The sequence below is a fragment of the Phoxinus phoxinus genome, assembly GCF_949152265.1.
Source record: "Phoxinus phoxinus genome assembly, chromosome: 22".
Classification (NCBI taxonomy): Eukaryota; Metazoa; Chordata; class Actinopteri; order Cypriniformes; family Leuciscidae; genus Phoxinus; species Phoxinus phoxinus.
In genome coordinates this window covers 8,172,149-8,191,549 of record NC_136897.1, presented here as the reverse complement: position 1 = coordinate 8,191,549, position 19,401 = coordinate 8,172,149, and the positions used below count along the sequence as shown (strand labels likewise).

The 19,401-nt window shown below is 36.3% G+C and overlaps 1 protein-coding gene across 1 annotated transcript; it reads left to right on the top strand.

Moving 5' to 3' along the window:
• Window positions 1-1,246: 1,246 nt before the first annotated feature.
• Window positions 1,247-16,112, top strand: adgrl4 (adhesion G protein-coupled receptor L4). The gene is made up of 16 exons (XM_079597496.1): window positions 1,247-1,368; window positions 2,276-2,422; window positions 3,901-4,050; window positions 4,159-4,305; window positions 4,470-4,540; window positions 8,961-9,128; window positions 10,221-10,404; window positions 10,559-10,675; window positions 10,769-10,968; window positions 11,064-11,240; window positions 11,897-12,100; window positions 12,215-12,435; window positions 12,870-12,936; window positions 13,265-13,356; window positions 13,587-13,755; window positions 15,737-16,112. Exons 1-16 carry the CDS (start codon window positions 1,323-1,325, stop codon window positions 15,797-15,799), a joined length of 2,223 nt encoding a protein of 740 aa, XP_079453622.1. The 5' UTR covers window positions 1,247-1,322; the 3' UTR covers window positions 15,800-16,112.
• Window positions 16,113-19,401: the final 3,289 nt, after the last annotated feature.

The following is a 19,401-nucleotide window of genomic DNA, read 5'->3' as shown; positions in this document are numbered from 1 at the left end:
AAATTCTTGAACTGCATGTTTTAACCATTTTTAACAAAGTGTGTTGGCTTATTCATTATTAGCCACAAGAGGGCAGTCAAGATAAATTGTGTGACAACCTATTCAGTGCTTACAGTAAACACCATCCCAGTACAGAGCGGAAGCGTGGGGGCAGAAGGTCCCGTCTTATTGTTTGAAGGCAGAAGGAAAAGCCGCACCCTCTGTTATGCTGTCACGGGTCACACTAGGATAAAAGTTACAATCAGACTGAGAATGTAATGGATCTGTGTTCATGTTATAATCATATTTATTTATTCTGTCTATCTATTTTAATAAGTGGCAAGTACTTCAAAGAACTCAAATTTCACTAAAAAAACGTGTTAGGTTTTAATGATGAAACAATATTACTATATGAAGGAAACGCCATACCACAAAAAACATCCAGGCCAGTTGGTTAAAAAAATAAAATAATTAAAAGCAATTGCTCTAAAGTGATGCATATAGTGAGAGAAAATCTTTAATTTGTTTGCCGCATGGTTTGACATTTTGTTATCTAATGCAATGATATTCAGACTGTTTGCGTGTCAAAAATACTTTTTGAGACCGCTGACATCTAGTGTCCAAGAAATAAAGGGACAGTATTAAGCAATCCTGAAACAAAGGTCAAAGTTTGTCTTTGCCAGTCAGCTCAACCCCCCCTCCCTAAATTCTGGCTAGTGAAGTAATCTAGTGTGTGTTGTGGTTCAGCCAGTCCTCAGTGGTTTTGTTTCTTATCTTAAAACACACATTTCTTGCAGACGTCTACAACAAAGGTCTGTGGTTAAAAATATACCTCCACCCAACTCTGATACCTAGACTCTGTTGATATACATTTATATGAAGTGTAAAGTTTTTGGCTGCAAGAAGTGTGAGCTATTTTGTAACCAATAACAAGCAATAACACTTGAATGACAATCACATAAGCAAATGTGTGACACTGACCACGTGGACCCCTTTGTATACTTACTTACATTGAAGTACACAGATTAGAACATTCTCAAATCATATTGGATGACATGATTCTTCAGGTTTTGCACAAACTCATTGGATATTATGCCAAAGCATTTTTTTCTACTGGTTCAAAACATTTAGACTTCAGCTTGAATCATCAATACATTGTTTGTATTGTTGTGTACAATTGTGTTGTGTGCGTGAGGATGAGCTGTCTTGTCCCTCTGTGTTTTTGTGAGTTGACTGAGCCGGACAGGAAGGGTCAGGATTAGAGAAACAGGAAGCTGACATAAGGAAGTATTGTGCGTCACACAGATATTCACTGCTTAAAGACATTCAGTCTTAGCTCTGAAATGAAGTTTTTCCACAGTTCTCCAATGAAACTCTTGCTTTTTGCTGGTAAGTCACTTTGATCACCTCCTATATACATATATATATCATATTCGTAAGTAGTTCTCACACGTCAGTAGTTCTCACACTTTTTACAAGTTAATACTATTTTTCAAGATAGATTTATTTTTGACAGTAAGTTTCTGTAGCTACTGAACATGCCTGTATACATGTACTGTATACAGTACTGACTGTTATCTTTCTATGACTGGCCTGGAAAAAATATACAGTATATTGATCATATGTTGACGCCTGTGGAGCATGTTGTCACATGTTGTGTAATTTGTCAAAATGGGGACCTGCTGTTTATTGACAGATTTGATGCAAACTTTAGAAAAAAAATACATATTTATGTATTAAATGTATTATAGGTTATTTATTTTCTTTTCAGCTAAATTTAAACAGTAAAACAATTATGAAAACACACACACAAATGTCAGCATTAATGTGACAACATGCCCAATGTCTTACTTTTTTTTTTTTACACTTATGAAAATGACCCTTGTTCTGAGAACACAATCGTTCAATCTTCCAGTAAACATCTGCCTTCATTATACAGGTATTCCTTAAGCTAATGTCAGTGTCATTTTATTGTGTTCATTTGTTGTTCAATTAATTACACAACAGCTATTGCAGAAACATGGTGGTAAAGCTATTTTTGTGATCTATGACAGATAATAAAAAAAAAAAAAAAAAAAAAAAACTTGTTTGATGTGTTTGAAACCAAGATAAAAAAACAGAGATGGGGAAAAAAAGCATTTGAGTAATAGGACATTGTATGCTAAATTGTATTAACCGTGACACATAACATGTCTCAAACATACTCATGAAGGTATGTAATTCATGTGCATCCATCTTTGGAAATGATTGCATTCCTATTATATATTTATATCTATATTTATCTTTTTTTTTGTAGCTTGGTTTTCAAGTGTGCTGGGTCCAAGCAGCTTCGCTGACAATTGCCCGTCCTGTCACCAGAATGCCACCTGCAAGCATACTGAGTCCAAATATGCCTGCTACTGCAAACACGGGTTGACTGGTGATGGAATCAATAATTGCCAGGGTTTGTGATTTACTTTATTACATTAAAACAACATGGTAAACTTATTAGTGTAAGAACAACAAAGCAACAAATTCAAACAGAAAAGACTGTAGTCTGACTGTATGAGTAGTTTATAAATCTTATTACAATATGTGGGTCCCGCTTTATATTAGGTGTCTTTAACGACTATGTACTTACATTTAAATTAAGATTTTCTATGCAATGCACTTATTGTGTACATCCATGTTCACATTGTAAAAAAAAAAAATTACAGCTGTAATTCATTTTTTGTAATAACATTTATAATTACAGTGTTGATCCTTCTCTTGCACTTTTCCTTCCATTCTTTTTGCACATTTGCTTGGATAATATTCTGATTGTTCCAATCCAATCTGACTTCTGACCTATAATGCTGTCTGAATCATTATCACTCACTGTTCGTTCATTGGCCAGAGGAGAACTGGCCCCCTGACTGAGAATGGATTCTCCCAAGGTTTTTTCTCCATTCTGTCACCCGATGGAGTTTTGGTTTCTTGCCACATTAAATTTAACATTTAATTATTCAACAATAATATTGGAGGATGACATCACGGTTTTCTCCAGAGCGGCTATATATATATATATATATATATATAACTTTCAACTGTCTGATGTAATAAACTGTATATCCATATCTAAAGAAAAAAAATCCATAATACGGAATCATTACAGAAGATTAAGTTTTTTTTTTACTGGGCATGTAGATTTGTATGCGTTTTCACAGTTGAGAAACCGTCAGATGTGGTGGAAACACAACTCTTCAAATGTGATTTTGACAGGTGCGCTGATATTTAGCTGATAATTAGGTAACACTTTAATTCAATGTGGCACAGTTATACACATTACTTTAATATATAAATAATAACAGTAAATTATGCCTAATTACAAGCAACTAACCCTAAACCAAACCTTAACCGTAACCATAACTCTATAGAAGTACATAGTTGATTAATATTACTCCGGACTTAGTTGAATAAGAACAAAGTAAATATGTAGGTTAACAACACGAAAACAGTACGAAACAGCACTGTTGTTAAGACACATTGACCATTTGGACTATTTTTGGCTGAGAAAAAAATGGTTAGAATAACAAATAGGGGTCTACAAAGGTAACTTATTGATTAGTGAGCAGCTGTAAACCAGCAATATCACTCTCACAATCTTTTTTTTTTTCTTCAAAATTGCCAACCTGTCTTCCAAGACAAAATAGCAGATGCCTTTCAAACTTCAAATTCCCAAGTATTCAAACTATGTAAGACACTATCAGAAAAGGCTTTGTGAAGTAAACATTTAAAATGTCCTATCATTCCTAATATATTGGAATTTTTCATTCTTTCATTTACTCTCTTTTGAATATTCTCATGTCTTGCTGAAACACTCAGGTAAAACACGTGGTTTATCAGATGCATATAAATGCTGCTTCTTGGTTTAATTAATCTGTTTATCTAACCCCTTCACAGATGACAATGAGTGTGAGAATGTAACTGGAATTTGTGGCCCACATGCCAACTGCACCAACACTATTGGAAATTACTACTGTACCTGCTTGTCTGGATTTAAATCAAACGGAAAGCAGGAATTTCAAACTAATGATGGGACCAAATGCATAGGTATGAATGGCTCCAAAAGATATTTGGACATAAAAATGTATGAATGGCGAGAAGAGTACACAATTGACTTCATAATAAATCTGAGCAAGGCTCTTCTTTGAATTGTAGATGATGAGTGTGAGGATGTGGCTGATAGATGTGGACCCTCTTCTAAATGCCACAAAATAAACGGCTCATTCATCTGCTCATGTCTGAGAGGTTATACGTCCCCAGCCGGGCCCTGGTTCAAGCCTAAAAGAGGGATGGATTGCACAGGTGAGAAATCTGCTCTCAGTATAAAGTGGATAATCATTTTAGTTTCTCCCACATTGCTTATTTGTACATTTTGACATATTTAAAAACATTTAACTCTGAATAAAATGTTAAAAGTAAACCTTTGAATAATATGCATTTTTCATGCATTTATGTGTTTGTGTCAGAAAACCCAGAGAAGCACTGCCACCAGGACCACAAATGTATTAAAGAGGCTGTTAACAACACACTGCAAAAAGTGAGACATTATTTACATTAAGTATCGGTTTCACAAAAAAATCCCATATTATAAATGTTATTATTATTATTATTTCACAATTCGCTAGGGAAACAATAAATGTCAGCTATTTGACAAATGTCAGCTTTTTGCAATTATACAGCATAATATAACTAGGCTATATAGAAATAAATAATATAACAAATTGGTTCCTAAATTGTTTCTACTAAATATTAATATTTAAATAAATTATTTGATTTAGTGCACATATTGTGTATATACTCTACCAATCAAAAGTTTAAGATCAGTAAGAATTGTTTCAATGTTTTTAAAAATCTCTTCTGCTTACTAATGCTGCATTTATTTGATCCAAAATACAACAAAAATTATTGTTATTTTGAAATATTCCTTCTATGAGTCATTTTTCCAAGTTTTTTTTGTGGATTTTCAAGGTAATTTAACTGGTTACAAAAATGTATAGAAGATATAAAATGTGAACATTAAGGTAACATTTTAATTCATTATGTACATGGGCTCCATAGAAAGTTTTTAATATAACCATGTGCAGAATGTGACGGCACTGATTTCTGTCTTTATTTTTAAAGTTGTATGTGTGTAATAGGTCAGTGCTTGTATACTCTCAGTGATAACTGGAAATCTTGTGACTAGAATTCAGTCACGTCTCTCTCAGATGTTTATCCTCTCACCTTGCTGAGAACAGCTCTTGTTCAGGAAACAGCTGTTCTGGAGGTTTTGTCATAGTATTTTTGTCATATAGCAATCAGGATGGACAGAGTATTTTAGGAAATGTCATCAATATTCAGATATTCATTTATTTAATTTATCTTAGTAAAAAGGGCTAATACGTTTTTACATTGTGCTTCACATTCAAGAAATGGATGAAAATATTAAAACTAACAGCTATAATACTCTAATACTAACACTATTATAATTTATAGTATAATACTATAAAGCTAAGCTTTTTTTGTATATGTTTATAATATATTAGCTTAGTTCCCTTCCAATATGGTTCACTCGCATTGTGTCAGTAACTGACGCTTATATGGAAAACTATTTTTTTCCTGAAGCCTAATTGGTTCACGTACAACTGCAAATGGCATATAAGCCTGTCCAAAACATACGGGGATGACTGCCTATTTAAGCTGAGCTGATTGCCATTTTGTCCGAATTTTTCTCCTTCAAGCGTGGAGATCATATAAAGAAGAAAATAGAAGATCAAGAAGATGATAGAAGCCTTTCTACTCTCCATTGAAACAAGCCTAATCCAGCGCACTTTAGTGACTGCAGCTGACTAAGCGCTTCTCCCTGTAACTATCCGGTGATTCTTTAAGAGCAAATTCCAAGCAACGTGTGTCAAGTCAAGTGATCTTCAATTATATAGCGCTTTTAACAAGATTGTTTCAAAGCTGCTTTACAGTGATAAAACGATCATTTAAGGTTACAGAGATTATTTTGGCTTTATAGCGGTTCTTGAATAAAGATATGTTCCATCTAAAGTTAGTTTTGATTGATTCACTTCCGTCGCAACGATCATTAGTTATTAAATTAGAGACCGCTAAGACGACACCGTTTTCTCTTATACAGACTTTAAACGCGAACCTGTAAGAAACGCTGATGGCGCTCACGTGTACATCAAGAATTAGTTCTATACTTATGCGCATTTGAATAGTGCGCAGGTTTGTAATTCCCTACAAACCAAGCCTTAACAGACTACTTGTCTGGCCTTAACATTTTTTAGACAGAATTGTATCACTTCGGGGTAGATACGCTAAACCGAAATTATCCCGACAATACTTTATCTGTAGAGTGGTAAAGGGATCCTTCACAGGCGAGAGACTAGTTGGCACTTCAGCACTGCGTTGTCATCGGGTCCAGGCGAAGGTCCTTCGTCAGATCTGGATCCGGCAGTCTGCAGGAAAACATTGGGATAAACAAAGACACTAAAATTAGCATAGATGCCATTCTTCTTATGATGTAACGAGTACATCAGTATTTATGGAAGGTGTTCCCAGTTCCGGCTGACCTAATCTATGCAGCCTAACATTGAGTTATAGAAGTCTATAATGCATTATGTGAATGCTAGGTCAAAGAGATGTGTCTTTAATCTAGCTTTGAACTGACAGAGTGTGTTTTCTTCCCGGACAATGGTAGTAAGACTGTTCCAAAGTTTTGGTGTTAAATAGGAAAAGGATCTACCGCCAGCAGTCGATTTTGATATTCTAGTTATTATCAACTGGCTGGAATTTTGAGATCACAATAGACGTGAAGGACTATTATGCGTTAAGAGCTCGCTCAAGTACGGCGGAGCTAAACCATTTATTGCTTTGTAAGTAATCAGCAATATTTTAAAATTTATACGATGTTTAATAGGCAGCCAATGCAGTGTTGACAGAATGGGGCTAATATGGTCATACTTCCTGGTTCTGGTAGGAACTCGAGCTGCTGCGTTTTGAACTAGCTGTAGTTTGTTTGTTAAGCGTGCAGGGCAACCACCCAGTAGAGCATTACAATAATCTTGCCTTAAGGTCATGACCGCATTAACTAATAGTTCCGCATTTGTCAATGAGAGCATATTGTGTAATTTAGATATATTTTTAAGATGGAAAAATGCGGTTTTACAGATACTAGACACGTGACTTTCAAATGAAAGATTGGTATCAAAGAGCACACCCAGGTTCCTAACCGACGACGAAGACTTAACAGAGCAGCCATCAAGTGTTAGACAGTATTCTAGGTTATTATGTGAGGACGTTTTTTTGTCCAATAATTAGAATCTCTGTTTTTTTCAGAATTTAGTAGTAGGAAATTACTAGTCATCCAATTTTTTATATCAGCTATGCATTCCGTTAATTTTGTGAATTGGTAGGTTTCGTTAGGTTTTGAAGAAATATACAGCTGAGTATCGTAGGCATAACAGTGAAAGCTAGGTCGCTACAACCTTGTCCGTTGGGACAATATGACAGTGGTAGCATATATAAATCACCAAGAGGGACTCTGGTCTTATCTGCTAAACAATCTGGCATTCTGCCTCCTTCACAGCACAATCTTCACTCAAAGTGGTGCACGTGCTGGGCTCCATGAATTCGGAAGCAGATATGCTGTCCTGGAATGGATCATCTCATAAAAAATAGCTTGCTGTGCTACTAAGCTTACACATGAGTCGACACCTGCTCCTTAGTCGAAAAATTCGGACAAAATTAGCAATCAGCGCAACTTAAATAGGCAGTCGGCCATTGTCTGTGCTGATGCAGGAGTTTTCTACTCTGGAAATCCAGAGTTCTCGCGAGAGCACAAGTTGAATTTGCTCACTGAGTTACTCTGCTGTCGAGTAATGATGTTCATTAAATATGCCCTTGTATCTGACCTGCACCAATCACATCGGGTTATCTGATTTAGGCGGGCCAGATGCAACGTCGAAGTCATTAGTAAACATTGCAAGATATGGATGAACACCAGTTGTTTAAAACGGCTTTGGGCGCTACAATGAAAGATTTAGACTTGCCTTTTTCTCTAAAAGAGGAACAGAACACGGCGCTCAAATCGTTCCTTTCCGTCGCTTTGGATACTTCACCCCGTGTATTGTTGTGATTGGTCGTAGTGTAAGCCAATTGGGTGCAGTGAGATTTTCAAATGCATGCTTGGTGCCGCCCCTCGAGCTGGCCGATTTTCATTAGTCGACGCCAGACCATTATTCTTTCAGATTTAGGTCTGGATTTCCAGGCTAGGAGTTTTCCCCATAAGAGTCAATTACTGATGCAATGCTCCCGTTATCTCAGGCAACCATGGCTACGTTAATAACTGAAACATTTTATATATTAGTATTTTCTTGTTAGTTTTAATATTTTCATTAATTTCCTGAATGTGAAATATGAAGCATGATATAATTTTTTTTTTCCTTTTTACTAAAAACTAAACTAAAAATAAAAATCTCTTAATGTTCCTGTGTGGCCTCTCACACATTTCCTAAAATACTCTGTCCATCCTGATTACTATATGACAAAAATCTAATGACAAAACACAGCTGCTGTTTAGGTCCTTGCAGCATTCAGTCTAAAATCACAATGTAAGTGTAAGAAAATGGCGTCCTCTGCTGGCCAAATTGCAGATCTGTCCCAAAATTATAATCTCATTTCAACACCCTTTAAACTGATTCCATTTGCTCATTATCTGGTTGGTACTAGCCTTGTTAGAAGTTTTTTTTTTTTTACTTTATAAAATACTAATCATGCTATAAACAAATTTGTCTGAGGGATACATGTGTGGAAATGTTTGAATGTGCTTGCTGATTAAGGCCTCTGATATAAGCATTTTATAACACCTGTGTTGTCTGATTTTTCCCTGTAATTTATGATCTTTCAAGAAATATATGATCTTTAATAATAGTGAATACTCAATATATTTTCTTCTCTCTGGGTTGTAGATGATTAATCTGTCAACTCCAGAGCGTCTGAAAGAGATAAGACATCAAACATCAGCTGAACTCTCCCCTGTTCTCCTCATATCATACATCGAGGCCATGGCCAGCCATAAACTAGGCACTGGAGACGAGTCTGAACATCCTGAGGAACACATCAATGAAACCATCACGGTAATTTATGTACCATTCCACAAACAGGACATGATGTAAGACAGAAACACACCAGTCAGTTTTAATAAGCCTGAATGGTTTACACCCAAGTTTAAAATTGAAAACTTAACCCCCAAAAACCTACAAGAAACTATAAATGAGGCCTATAGAGAGAAATGTAACTTTCATAGGGGTTATATAAGCAGAGAGTATTTCTTTATGCTTTGAATTGGATATTTCAAGCTTTATATATTTATCATGTCTGTGAGGCAAGTATAAGATTAGTTTTGATTAATTTTCTAGATGTGCTCCAATTCACAGAGATGGCAGAAAGCGCATCCTCTTTGTTTTCTTTATTTTACAAAAAGCACAACATTTTCTTGCAGTTGTGAGTTTAAGTAGACCCTTTACAGTTTCTTATGATGTCTATTAATGATACTCTTATCTGTATGACCAAAAATGACAGAGTATTTTTAGTTTTTTCTGCTGTAGTCAGAAAAAAAGCAGATTTTGGTTGACTAAGCCTTTTAGCCAAGAAAAGCACTATATAAATGTAATGAATTATTATTATTAATAATATTCTTGTGAATGGAGACCATACATGTTTACACATTTTTGGTATACTGCTGTAAATAAGAGGGAAGCAAACCCAGGAAAGTTTTATATAAATATGTACCAGTGATTGAGTCTGTAGATTGACAATGCGGGGCATCCAAACCAAGAGTACAGTAAGAAAAGATGGGGTAAGGACTTTTGAATTGGTAATAAATCTTAAGCGCTAACTGAATCCAATCCCTTTAAACAATGTGTGAGTGCCTGCAGATAGATAATATCAAAATAATCCAACACTGATAAGAAAGTAGCAGCTACCAATCTCCTCCTTCACTTGTCTTCACGTTATGGTGCAGAGAACATTAGTTGGACTTTGGAAGGTTTGCCACCCTTCAAGCCCATGGACTTAATTTCAGAGAAGTTACTAACATTAAGATGGCTTTTATGTTGGCTATTGCATCCCTTAAGAGGATGTTAGACTTGCAGGCCCTGTGATTTGCTCCTTCTGCCTGTTACTGTCGTAACCTGAGACGTTCTGTGTTTTCTGTATTTTTCTTGTAGAATTTGGTTTTTAGTGTGAATAACTTAGTCGAGAAGGATGAGAAGGTGGAATGGGAAAGGATAAATAAGGATTTAAGGAAGTATTACATCACCACACTCCTTCACACAGCAGAGATGGAAACACTGGCCCTGTCTGCTGGATACACACACACTATGCAGATGCAGGTGGATGCCGGTGAAGTAGGTGAGACCTGAAATACCTGAAACAATGTCACCATACTTTTACAGTGTTTTTTGTTTTTTGTTTTTTTGCTGCACACTTTACATTGAATTTACCTGTGTGTTATTTTTACCTGCTTTTGATGAAGGTGCTAATCACTGTGTTGAATGATTTCTAGAAATGAAACTATACACATTTGAACCCCACCAAGCATATAAGCATCCAGTTTCAACCAACATCCAAGGAAACTCCATTTCACTGACCCCTAAGAATGCAAAAAACAAAAGCAATAATGGTTTGTAATAATGTCTTTCTTAACTTCATAGCAAATTGAATACATATGCACAAAATGATTCAAATGCATGTCTTCCATCTGTTTCTGCTGTAGGAAGCACCTCCATTGTATTTCTAGTATATAACAGTATTGGGGATCTTTTAAAGCCAACTGATGACCCTGGTGTGGCCGATTACTCTCGCTATGCAGCTGCGGGTGAAATTACAGTTAATTCCCCAGTAATAGCAGCAGCCATCAGCAATCCAAAGACATTTGCACTGAACAACGTGACCTTCACTCTCAAACACACACAGGTGCAGTGTGACTGATTGACTAATTAACTTGAAATAGTTGTTGCTTTGAATGTCATTTTAATATGGATTGAACAAGTTTTGATTTTTTCATAAAGGGGATAGATCCTGCCCATGATGAGACTAAGTGTGCATTCTGGGAGTATTCCCAGAGCATGATGGGACACTGGAGTTTGAATGGCTGTACACGCACTCATGTGAATTCCACTCATACTTCGTGTTCCTGTGATCACCTGACACACTTTGCTATTCTCATGTCCTCTGCTCATGCCAATGTAAGTGAAGTACTGCTGTCCCCTACTGGACTCCTCACAAAATACGGTGGCCCAACAAACATTTCTTGTTATTTCTGCCTGAACCTTTTAAACAATTATCCATTTCAAAGGTTTTTTCTGTTGTTGAGAAATTTGTATTCAGCGAAGATGCAATAAATTGATCAAAAGTGACAGTAAAAATGCCACAAAGCTGTTTTCGACATTGAAAATATTAAGAAATGTTTCTTGAGCACTAAGTCGGAATATTAGAATGATTTTTGAATCTGTGACACTGAAGACTGGTGCAATGACTGCTGAAAATGCAGCTTTGCCATCACATAAATAAATTACATTTTAAAATATATTAAAATCAAAAAACTGTTATTTTAAATTGTAATAATATTTCAAAAACATTAAAAACTCTTACCACCCCCAAACATTTGAACGGTAGTTTATATATATATATATATATGCTATGTTTATGATTGATTAAGTCATATTCAATATTTGTTATCATATTAAACCTGAATGAATGTCACTCACCTTTTCTTCAATGTATGCTATTATAACTTTGTGGAAACAACTGACTCAATTTGTAAACATGGTACAATTAGAGCAGAAATCACAATTTGGTTGTAAACAATCCTAAATGCCCTTTCCTGCTCTGTTTTATATAGTTGCTTGCACATTATAATGTTCTGACGAGGATAACGCAGCTGGGAATGGTGATCTCCATAATATGCCTGTCCATGTGTATCTTCACATTCTGGTTCTTCCGAGACATTCAGAACACCAGAACCACGATCCACAAGAACCTGTGCTGCAGCCTTTTCATGGCCCAGTTCATCTTCCTCATCGGGATTAACAAGATTGCACACAAGGTTCTCTCCTCAGACTTTTTTAATGTGTCAACATTGGCAACATAAACCCTTTACAAAAGTTATATATGCAGTGCAATGTAATGTTGATTCATGTTTGTTCACTGTGTGTTTCAGTGGTTCTGTTCTCTTATCGCTGGCCTGCTGCACTATTTCTTCTTGTCTGCATTTGCCTGGATGTGCATAGAGGGAATCCATTTGTATCTCATTGTTGTTGGTGTCATCTACAACAAAGGTTTCCTCCACCGGAACTTCTACATATTTGGTTATGGAAGCCCCGCAGTGGTCGTCACAATTTCTGCAACACTTGGCTATAAATATTATGGCACCAGTACTGTGTAAGTTATTAGAATTTAGTGGTATTTGCAAAAGAAAGTATGACTATTCTATGACCAATCCACCTTATTTTTAATGTAAGAGTGATCCACCTTATTTTGATCCATCAATATTATTTTTAATGTGCTATACTTCCGTTATCTTCAGTTATTTGTACAAATATTGTATTTTATGCTGCTTGATATTAAAAACTGGTATTTGCTTTTATATTATATTATTTACTATCATAATCATAAATACAGGTTTGTAGCTCAAATAGTTACCATTTATTGAACTTTATTCTTCTAGTTATTTAATATATAGCGGCTGAGAAATCGTAATTCTCATACATTCACAAATAAATAGGTGGAATGCACCACTCACATTTTCTTCAAACAATGTAAATCAAATTTTACAATAATTGTAATTATTATTTCATGTTATTAATATTTTTAAGTTGTTGGCTGAGCACTGAAAATAACTTCATCTGGAGTTTCATAGGACCAGCTTGTCTGATTATTCTGGTGAGCATCTCTTCTTGTGTTAGTGTAACATGTAACAACACTGTAATATAGGCATGTCTATAACCCATGAACACTATTCTGGACTCATGTACACTCAGCAACAAATCTCAGTTACGCTAACACAAACTTTTTCATTAGAACTATGCTGTATTTTTGATAAATCTAAATAAATAGTAAATTTAAATAAAATAATATCCAAAATTTCATTTCATTTTTTTTTTCATAACATGATATGCTGTATAATTAATCAAATTAATTGCTGCATGTAGTTTATACTGTACTTTCTTGTTGGATAAACATTTCATTGAAGCCATTTATTCCCTCCCAGGTTAATCTGCTGGCATTTGCTGTGATCATCTTTAAGGTTTATCGTCACACTGCAGTAAAGATACCTGAAATCAGTCACTATGAAAATATCAGGTAAAGAAATTGTAATTTTTTAGTTTCACATCTCCTCTTCTGTAATGGTATGACTATTTGTGTTTGCAAGTAACTTGGACTCCATCCTTTTATATCCCACTTTTAGTAAAAGTAAAATGTTATTTTATTATTGTCAGGCAAGCTAAATACTGAAGTTACTAATCAAACAGTAGCCTGAAAAATATTACAAACATATTTTTTACTTTTGCTATTCAATAATTCTTCCACAGGTCTTGTGCAAGAGGAGCTATTGCTCTTCTATTTGTTCTGGGAGTTACCTGGACATTTGGTGTCATGCACATCTTATATGAGACCACCCTGACAGCGTATCTCTTTACCTTCGCCAATGTGTTCCAAGGGATGTTCATTTTCATTTTCCTTTGTGTTCTATCAAGAAGGGTAAGTTGCACACTATTCTACAATTCCCTTTAGATAGAACTCAGCACTGCGTCATGACTCTGATGCTATGGGAATGACCCTGAATGAGCAAGTGTCTGAAGGACGTGTGGAAGTTTTATTGACCAAAGGTGAGGTTAGCTGACATAGTGTAAGCGTGTCATAAAGACCATAAATATAGGCACCTGAAATAAAGATCATCAGCTTCTTTGCTTTAGGAAGACAGGGCTGTGTTTGAGAGACCCTATGCGCTGATGCTTTGTACCCTTTCTCTTTGGAAGACCCCAGCGTTGCCTAAGGTCCAAGTCTTATGGCATGTTAGGCCGTCACAAGACTATTGCCTATCGGACACGCCTCTCACAGGCTGGAGTGCAGTCTTGGGTGGCCGTCCAGCTCACGGTCCTTGGGAAGGCCATCATCTCATATGGCACATAAATTGTATGGAGATGCGGGCTGTATTTCTAGCATGAAAATACTGAGGCGCTACCATGTGTTAGTCCAGATGGACAACATATCAGCAGTCTCCTATGTAATCACAGGGGCGGATTGCGTTTAGGCCCTTGTTCATGTTGATGCAGCAGATCTTGCTCTGGGCTGAGAACAAACTGCACTCACTGGGGGCAGTTTATATTCCAGGGCATTCAACTTGGGAGAAGACATCCTGTCCACGCAGGTGTTGAGGCCCGGGAAATGGAGACTTCACCCGGAGGTGGTGAAGCTAATTTGGCAGGGGTATGACAGAGCGGAAGTGGACCTGTTTAGCTCAGTAGAGTCAACCAACTGTCCCCTCTGGTTTGCCCTCATACCCCAATTTCCGTTACGTCTGGATGCCATGGTTCAGACATGGCCAAGGGTGCGTCTGTATGCATTTTCCACAGATCACTCTGCTCCCTGAAGTTCTAGGTGAGGGTTCGCCAGAACGGAGTTTGCCTGTTGCTAGTGGCTCTGTTCTGGTCACCCCAAGTCTAGTGTTTGGACCTAATATCTCTCTGAAAGATCTCCACATGAGATTCCGACCAGGAGTGACCTTTAGTCTTAGGCTCAGGATTCTCCATCCCTGACCCAAGATTTGGAAGCTGTGGTTTGGCCCCAAAGGGTGCAAACTCGTAGATTCCAGTCTCTCATCTGAGGTTGTGATGCAATTTATTTTGCCTATGACGTGTATGGAATGGCTTTACCTCTAGGCATCAAGGCCCACTCAAGGAGTCTGGCCTCTTCTAAAGCATTATCTAAGGGTGCGCCTTTACAATATACACACATTCATAAGGTTTTACAGTTTGGATTCATGGCACTCAAGTCCTTTTGGGTTAATCCTCTCAGTGGACAACTGGGTTTATGTGTAGTGTACGGTACTTCACAACCTTGCTGGTCAGGCATTTTTCAGTTTGGCAATGTGGGTATTAACATTCCCATAGCATCAAAATCAGCGTTGAATTCCTTTGAAAGTGAACGTCTCTGATTACGTAACCCAGTTCCATGAGACGGGAACGAGACACTGTGTCACTTTGCCATACTTTTTGCATACCTGAGTGTCTTCCTTCAGATAATTAGAATTTGATGAATTTTATTTCAAGTGCCTATTTATAGTCTTGATTATGCGATTACACTGTCCCCTGACCTCGCCTTTGTCCAATGAAATTGCTGTGTTTCCACACATGCTTTAGACATCATAATGCAGTGTCTCATCTCCCTTATCAGGGAACTGCACTGTAAAAAATGTGGCTGCGATTAGTTAAAATTTGTTGAGATAACTTAAATATCCAACTTAACCAAACTAAACTTAAGTTAACTAAACTTAATATTTTAAGTCAAGCTTGAACACATACTTTTTAAAGTTGAAACAATGTTGGATTTTAAGTTGTGCTAAATAATCGCAGCAATTTTTTTTACAGTGTGGGTTACCTAATCAGAGATGTACATATTTTCTTATTCAGTATTAATGTTTACCATTTTACACCTAAAATGTTTTCACTTTTATCATCAGATTCAAGAGGAGTACTACAGATTATTCAAGAATATTCCCTGTTGTTTTGAGTGTCTGCGATAAACTTAATCAAAAGAGATTAACTTCAGCGCCAGTTTACAAACGCTTTTAAATCTAAGCACTATAAAGATGTACTTATGAAAATGTGTGTGAAAGTTCCAATATATTTATTTTTTGAGAGAAAAGTATAAAATTTTTATAAAAAATAAATTGTTACTGAATGCTATGATGTAGAAGTTGTATAACCAATTGCAGCAAGCAGCTATACGTTTTACAGTCAATAGCAAACATATTTAATTTTTTTCTGAAAACTGATTGTCTAAGATGATTTTCTATGTACTGTATTATGGACTAATAAAAACATTTATCTCCTTTGATGTGTTCCTGTTGACTCAAGTGCAGAGTTAATAAATCTGAAACTATATTTAATACACAGTAAGGTCAAACAAAGCCGGAACAAGTAGGCAGACCTTCTGGGTAACTGGGGCAAAACACAGAAGAGGACTAGAAAAACACTTAAAAAGTGCAACACAAGAACTAGAGCAAAGGGCACAATCCACTCCTGGCATATTGCACAAAACAATCCTATGGATAGGAGGGAAAACCATGAGAAACAGGTGTTGGCAATTAACAGAAAGTGAACTAGACAAGGGTTAAATGAGGGTGCGTGGAAAAAAGGAAACATGGGGGCAGGACAAGGGGAGCACATGTCAGACACAAAAAATGGTCTGCATTCGAAAGCTTAGGCAGCTGGCTTTTTGCCTCACTGCCCTATCAGGCAATGACTGCAGGCAGTGTTTGTGCATGAAACTGATTTTGGACCGACTTCTGAAGAAGCATAATGGCATAAAACATCTACAGGAAAATAGAGGGTGGATTGGTGGTAACTAAGTGGATATAGTAAAAAAAAAGTTGGTCAATTTACATTTACACAAACAAACAGATTCGACACAGAATCGACACAGTCACAGAATCGAAGGCACAGGATAGTGGGACATCATAGGCAGCAGAGCGAAGGATATATCTATGCTGCCTTTAAAATCGATCATATGAAGGTATCTCAGTAGACAGGATGTGACACAATCATTGGATTCGGAAATGTCTTTTTACCTTTCTACTACCATACTTAAATTTTTCAGCTTTCAGACGCAGCCAAAGACTGAGCCATGTGCACAAAATGAACACAAAAAAACAAGAAAAAGACAATAAGTAGAGAGCAGCCAGAACAGAATCCTTAAAGGATCAATTAAGGGAAACCTTAAAGGATTAATTAGGAATGCTACATAGGCTGAATTTACACTTGGCATTATTAACATGGGTAACACTTTACTTGAAGGGGTGTGCATAAGACTGACATGACACCTTCATAATCGTGACATAACACATGACATGAATATGAAGGAGGGTTTATGCATGTTTATGACAACTGCCATTAAGTGTCATTCGCTCAATTATGACATTTTTAATGCAAATATGACATTGTTTGAGATGTCTTTATGACAACTTGACAAACCAACACATCATAACCTGTCAGTGTCTTTGTTATGACAACTTGACATTACCAAGACAACATAACCTGTCATAAATAGATTCATTATCAAACTTAAGAAACCACTTAGCTTTATGGGTTAACATTACAATATTTTTCATTTTAATTACAAATTCAATGTGTAGTTGAGGTCAAGAAAAATATTCATGACACAGTTATAATGACCTCATGACAGCCAATGTCAAAACCAACCACATGACAGTTTGATGTAATGTAAACCCATAAAGCTAAGTGGGTTTTTAAGTTTGATCATTAATCATTTTCAGACATATTTATGACAGGTTATGTTGTCTTGGTTATGTCAAGTTGTCATGACAAAGACACTGACAGGTTATGATGTATTGGTTTATGTCAAGTTGTCATAAAGACATCTCAAACAATGTCATATTTGATTTATAAATGTCATAATTGAGCGAATGACACTTAATGGCAGTTGTCATAAACATGCATAAAACCTCCTCCATATTCATGACATGTGTTATGTCATGATTATGAAGGTGTCATGTCAGTCTTACGCACACCCCTTCAAGTAAAGCGTTACCTTAACATGCAATCACCGTGATCCGGTAAAGCAGATCGGATCATATAACACAATCAGGACACGGTGCGTTTACACCTGTCCACATCAAGTGGCTTCTATATCTGGATAACAGACCGGATCTTGCATTCCTGTGGAGAAAAAAAAAAAAAAGATGGCTACGGTGCAAAGTCGACCTTAAGTGGTGGGTTTTCCCCCCTAAACCTTACACCCATCTGGGTCAACATCACCAAATGTAACTGATCCTACTCAAATCTGTTCTGTGCAGGATTCGAACTGGAGTCTCTGGCGCGGGAGGCGGGTGTGCTAACAAGGGCGCTAAATATCGCTAACGTCAGTCGCTTGCCCGCCACTTGAGGTCAGGCAAGTGAGGTTTACACGCACAGCTCTACTGGCCTACGTACGTTACACTAGCCTCCCTTGGTATATCATCCAATCAACGAAGAAATTTAAATTACGTTATATTAGTTTGAACTGTTACTGCTGATTTACCAACTATATATACCGCTGATATACCAACAAACTTTGAATATTTGATTGCAAACAAATTGACATTTAAAGGACAGAATGATGGATTTTTGCTTCAAGTTATAGGCTAGGTGAGATAAATTATTTTTAAATTGTCCTTTTTTATTACTCGTTTTCTTTAAATTGTTTGTCAAAAAAGCCATTTTAAAGCAGTCAGACAAAAAACAAACAAACAAAAAAAAAACATTGGGAGGGGATCCAATTACTAAAATTATGTAGTATGATTTTGTTATTTGTTTAGCAGGTCACATGATCTCGCAATAGGTTGTGATGACACTGTCTGTGATCACACTGACCTGTCTCACACCTTTGTCCCCTAGTTCTGTTTGCTCAAACTATTTTTACAACACAACCCAGTGTGTTTGATTCTCAAAGACTAACATTTACAGAATCATTTTCCATTACATACAATTTTCCATTACATTACATAAATAGGTTATATGCAGCAATGTACTTAACATATGTGCATACTGCCAATGTGATGAAAAAGAAAATACTTTTTATGTTGCGAAATATTCTTGCAATACTCAACTTACTCAAATATATAAAATATAAAATGTATAAAATTACAAAACTTACTCATACAATTACACAAAATCCTTGGTGACCAATCATAAGACGTAACATATATACTTTATACATGTATACTAACAAATGTGGTGCCACAAGTCAAGTCACCTTCATTTATTTAGCCCTTTTACAATACAGATTGTTTTGTCTGTACAGCAGCTCTAGAAGAAAGTAATTTTCTAGCTTAAGTGAGTTTTTGATTGATTCATTTCCGTTGTAAATCATTAGTTATTAATTAGGGGCCGCTTACACTAGACCATTTTCAACTGAAAACAGAAAACTTTAAGTATGTTCTGGCCGTTCATTTACACGACAACAGCGTTTTAGTGGCCTGAGAACGCAAACTTTTAAGTAGGTTTTCAAAGTGCAAGTTTTTGAAAATAAGTTTTAAAAGTGATACCGTTATCATCTCCATGTAAACTTCAAAAACGTTAATCTGTGTAAACGGTGATAGCATATGCGTATTTCGGGAGTCTATAG

What these genes read in the sequence shown, in the direction of transcription:
- adgrl4 (XM_079597496.1), top strand. Translation starts at nt 1,323, where the DNA reads ATGAAGTTTTTCCACAGTTCTCCAATGAAACTCTTGCTTTTTGCTG. An exon ending in TCACTCTCAAACACACACAG is followed by an intron (nt 10,969 to 11,063) that starts GTGCAGTGTGAC and finishes TTTTTCATAAAG; the next exon opens with GGGATAGATCCTGCCCATGA. An exon ending in TGTCCTCTGCTCATGCCAAT is followed by an intron (nt 11,241 to 11,896) that starts GTAAGTGAAGTA and finishes TGTTTTATATAG; the next exon opens with TTGCTTGCACATTATAATGT.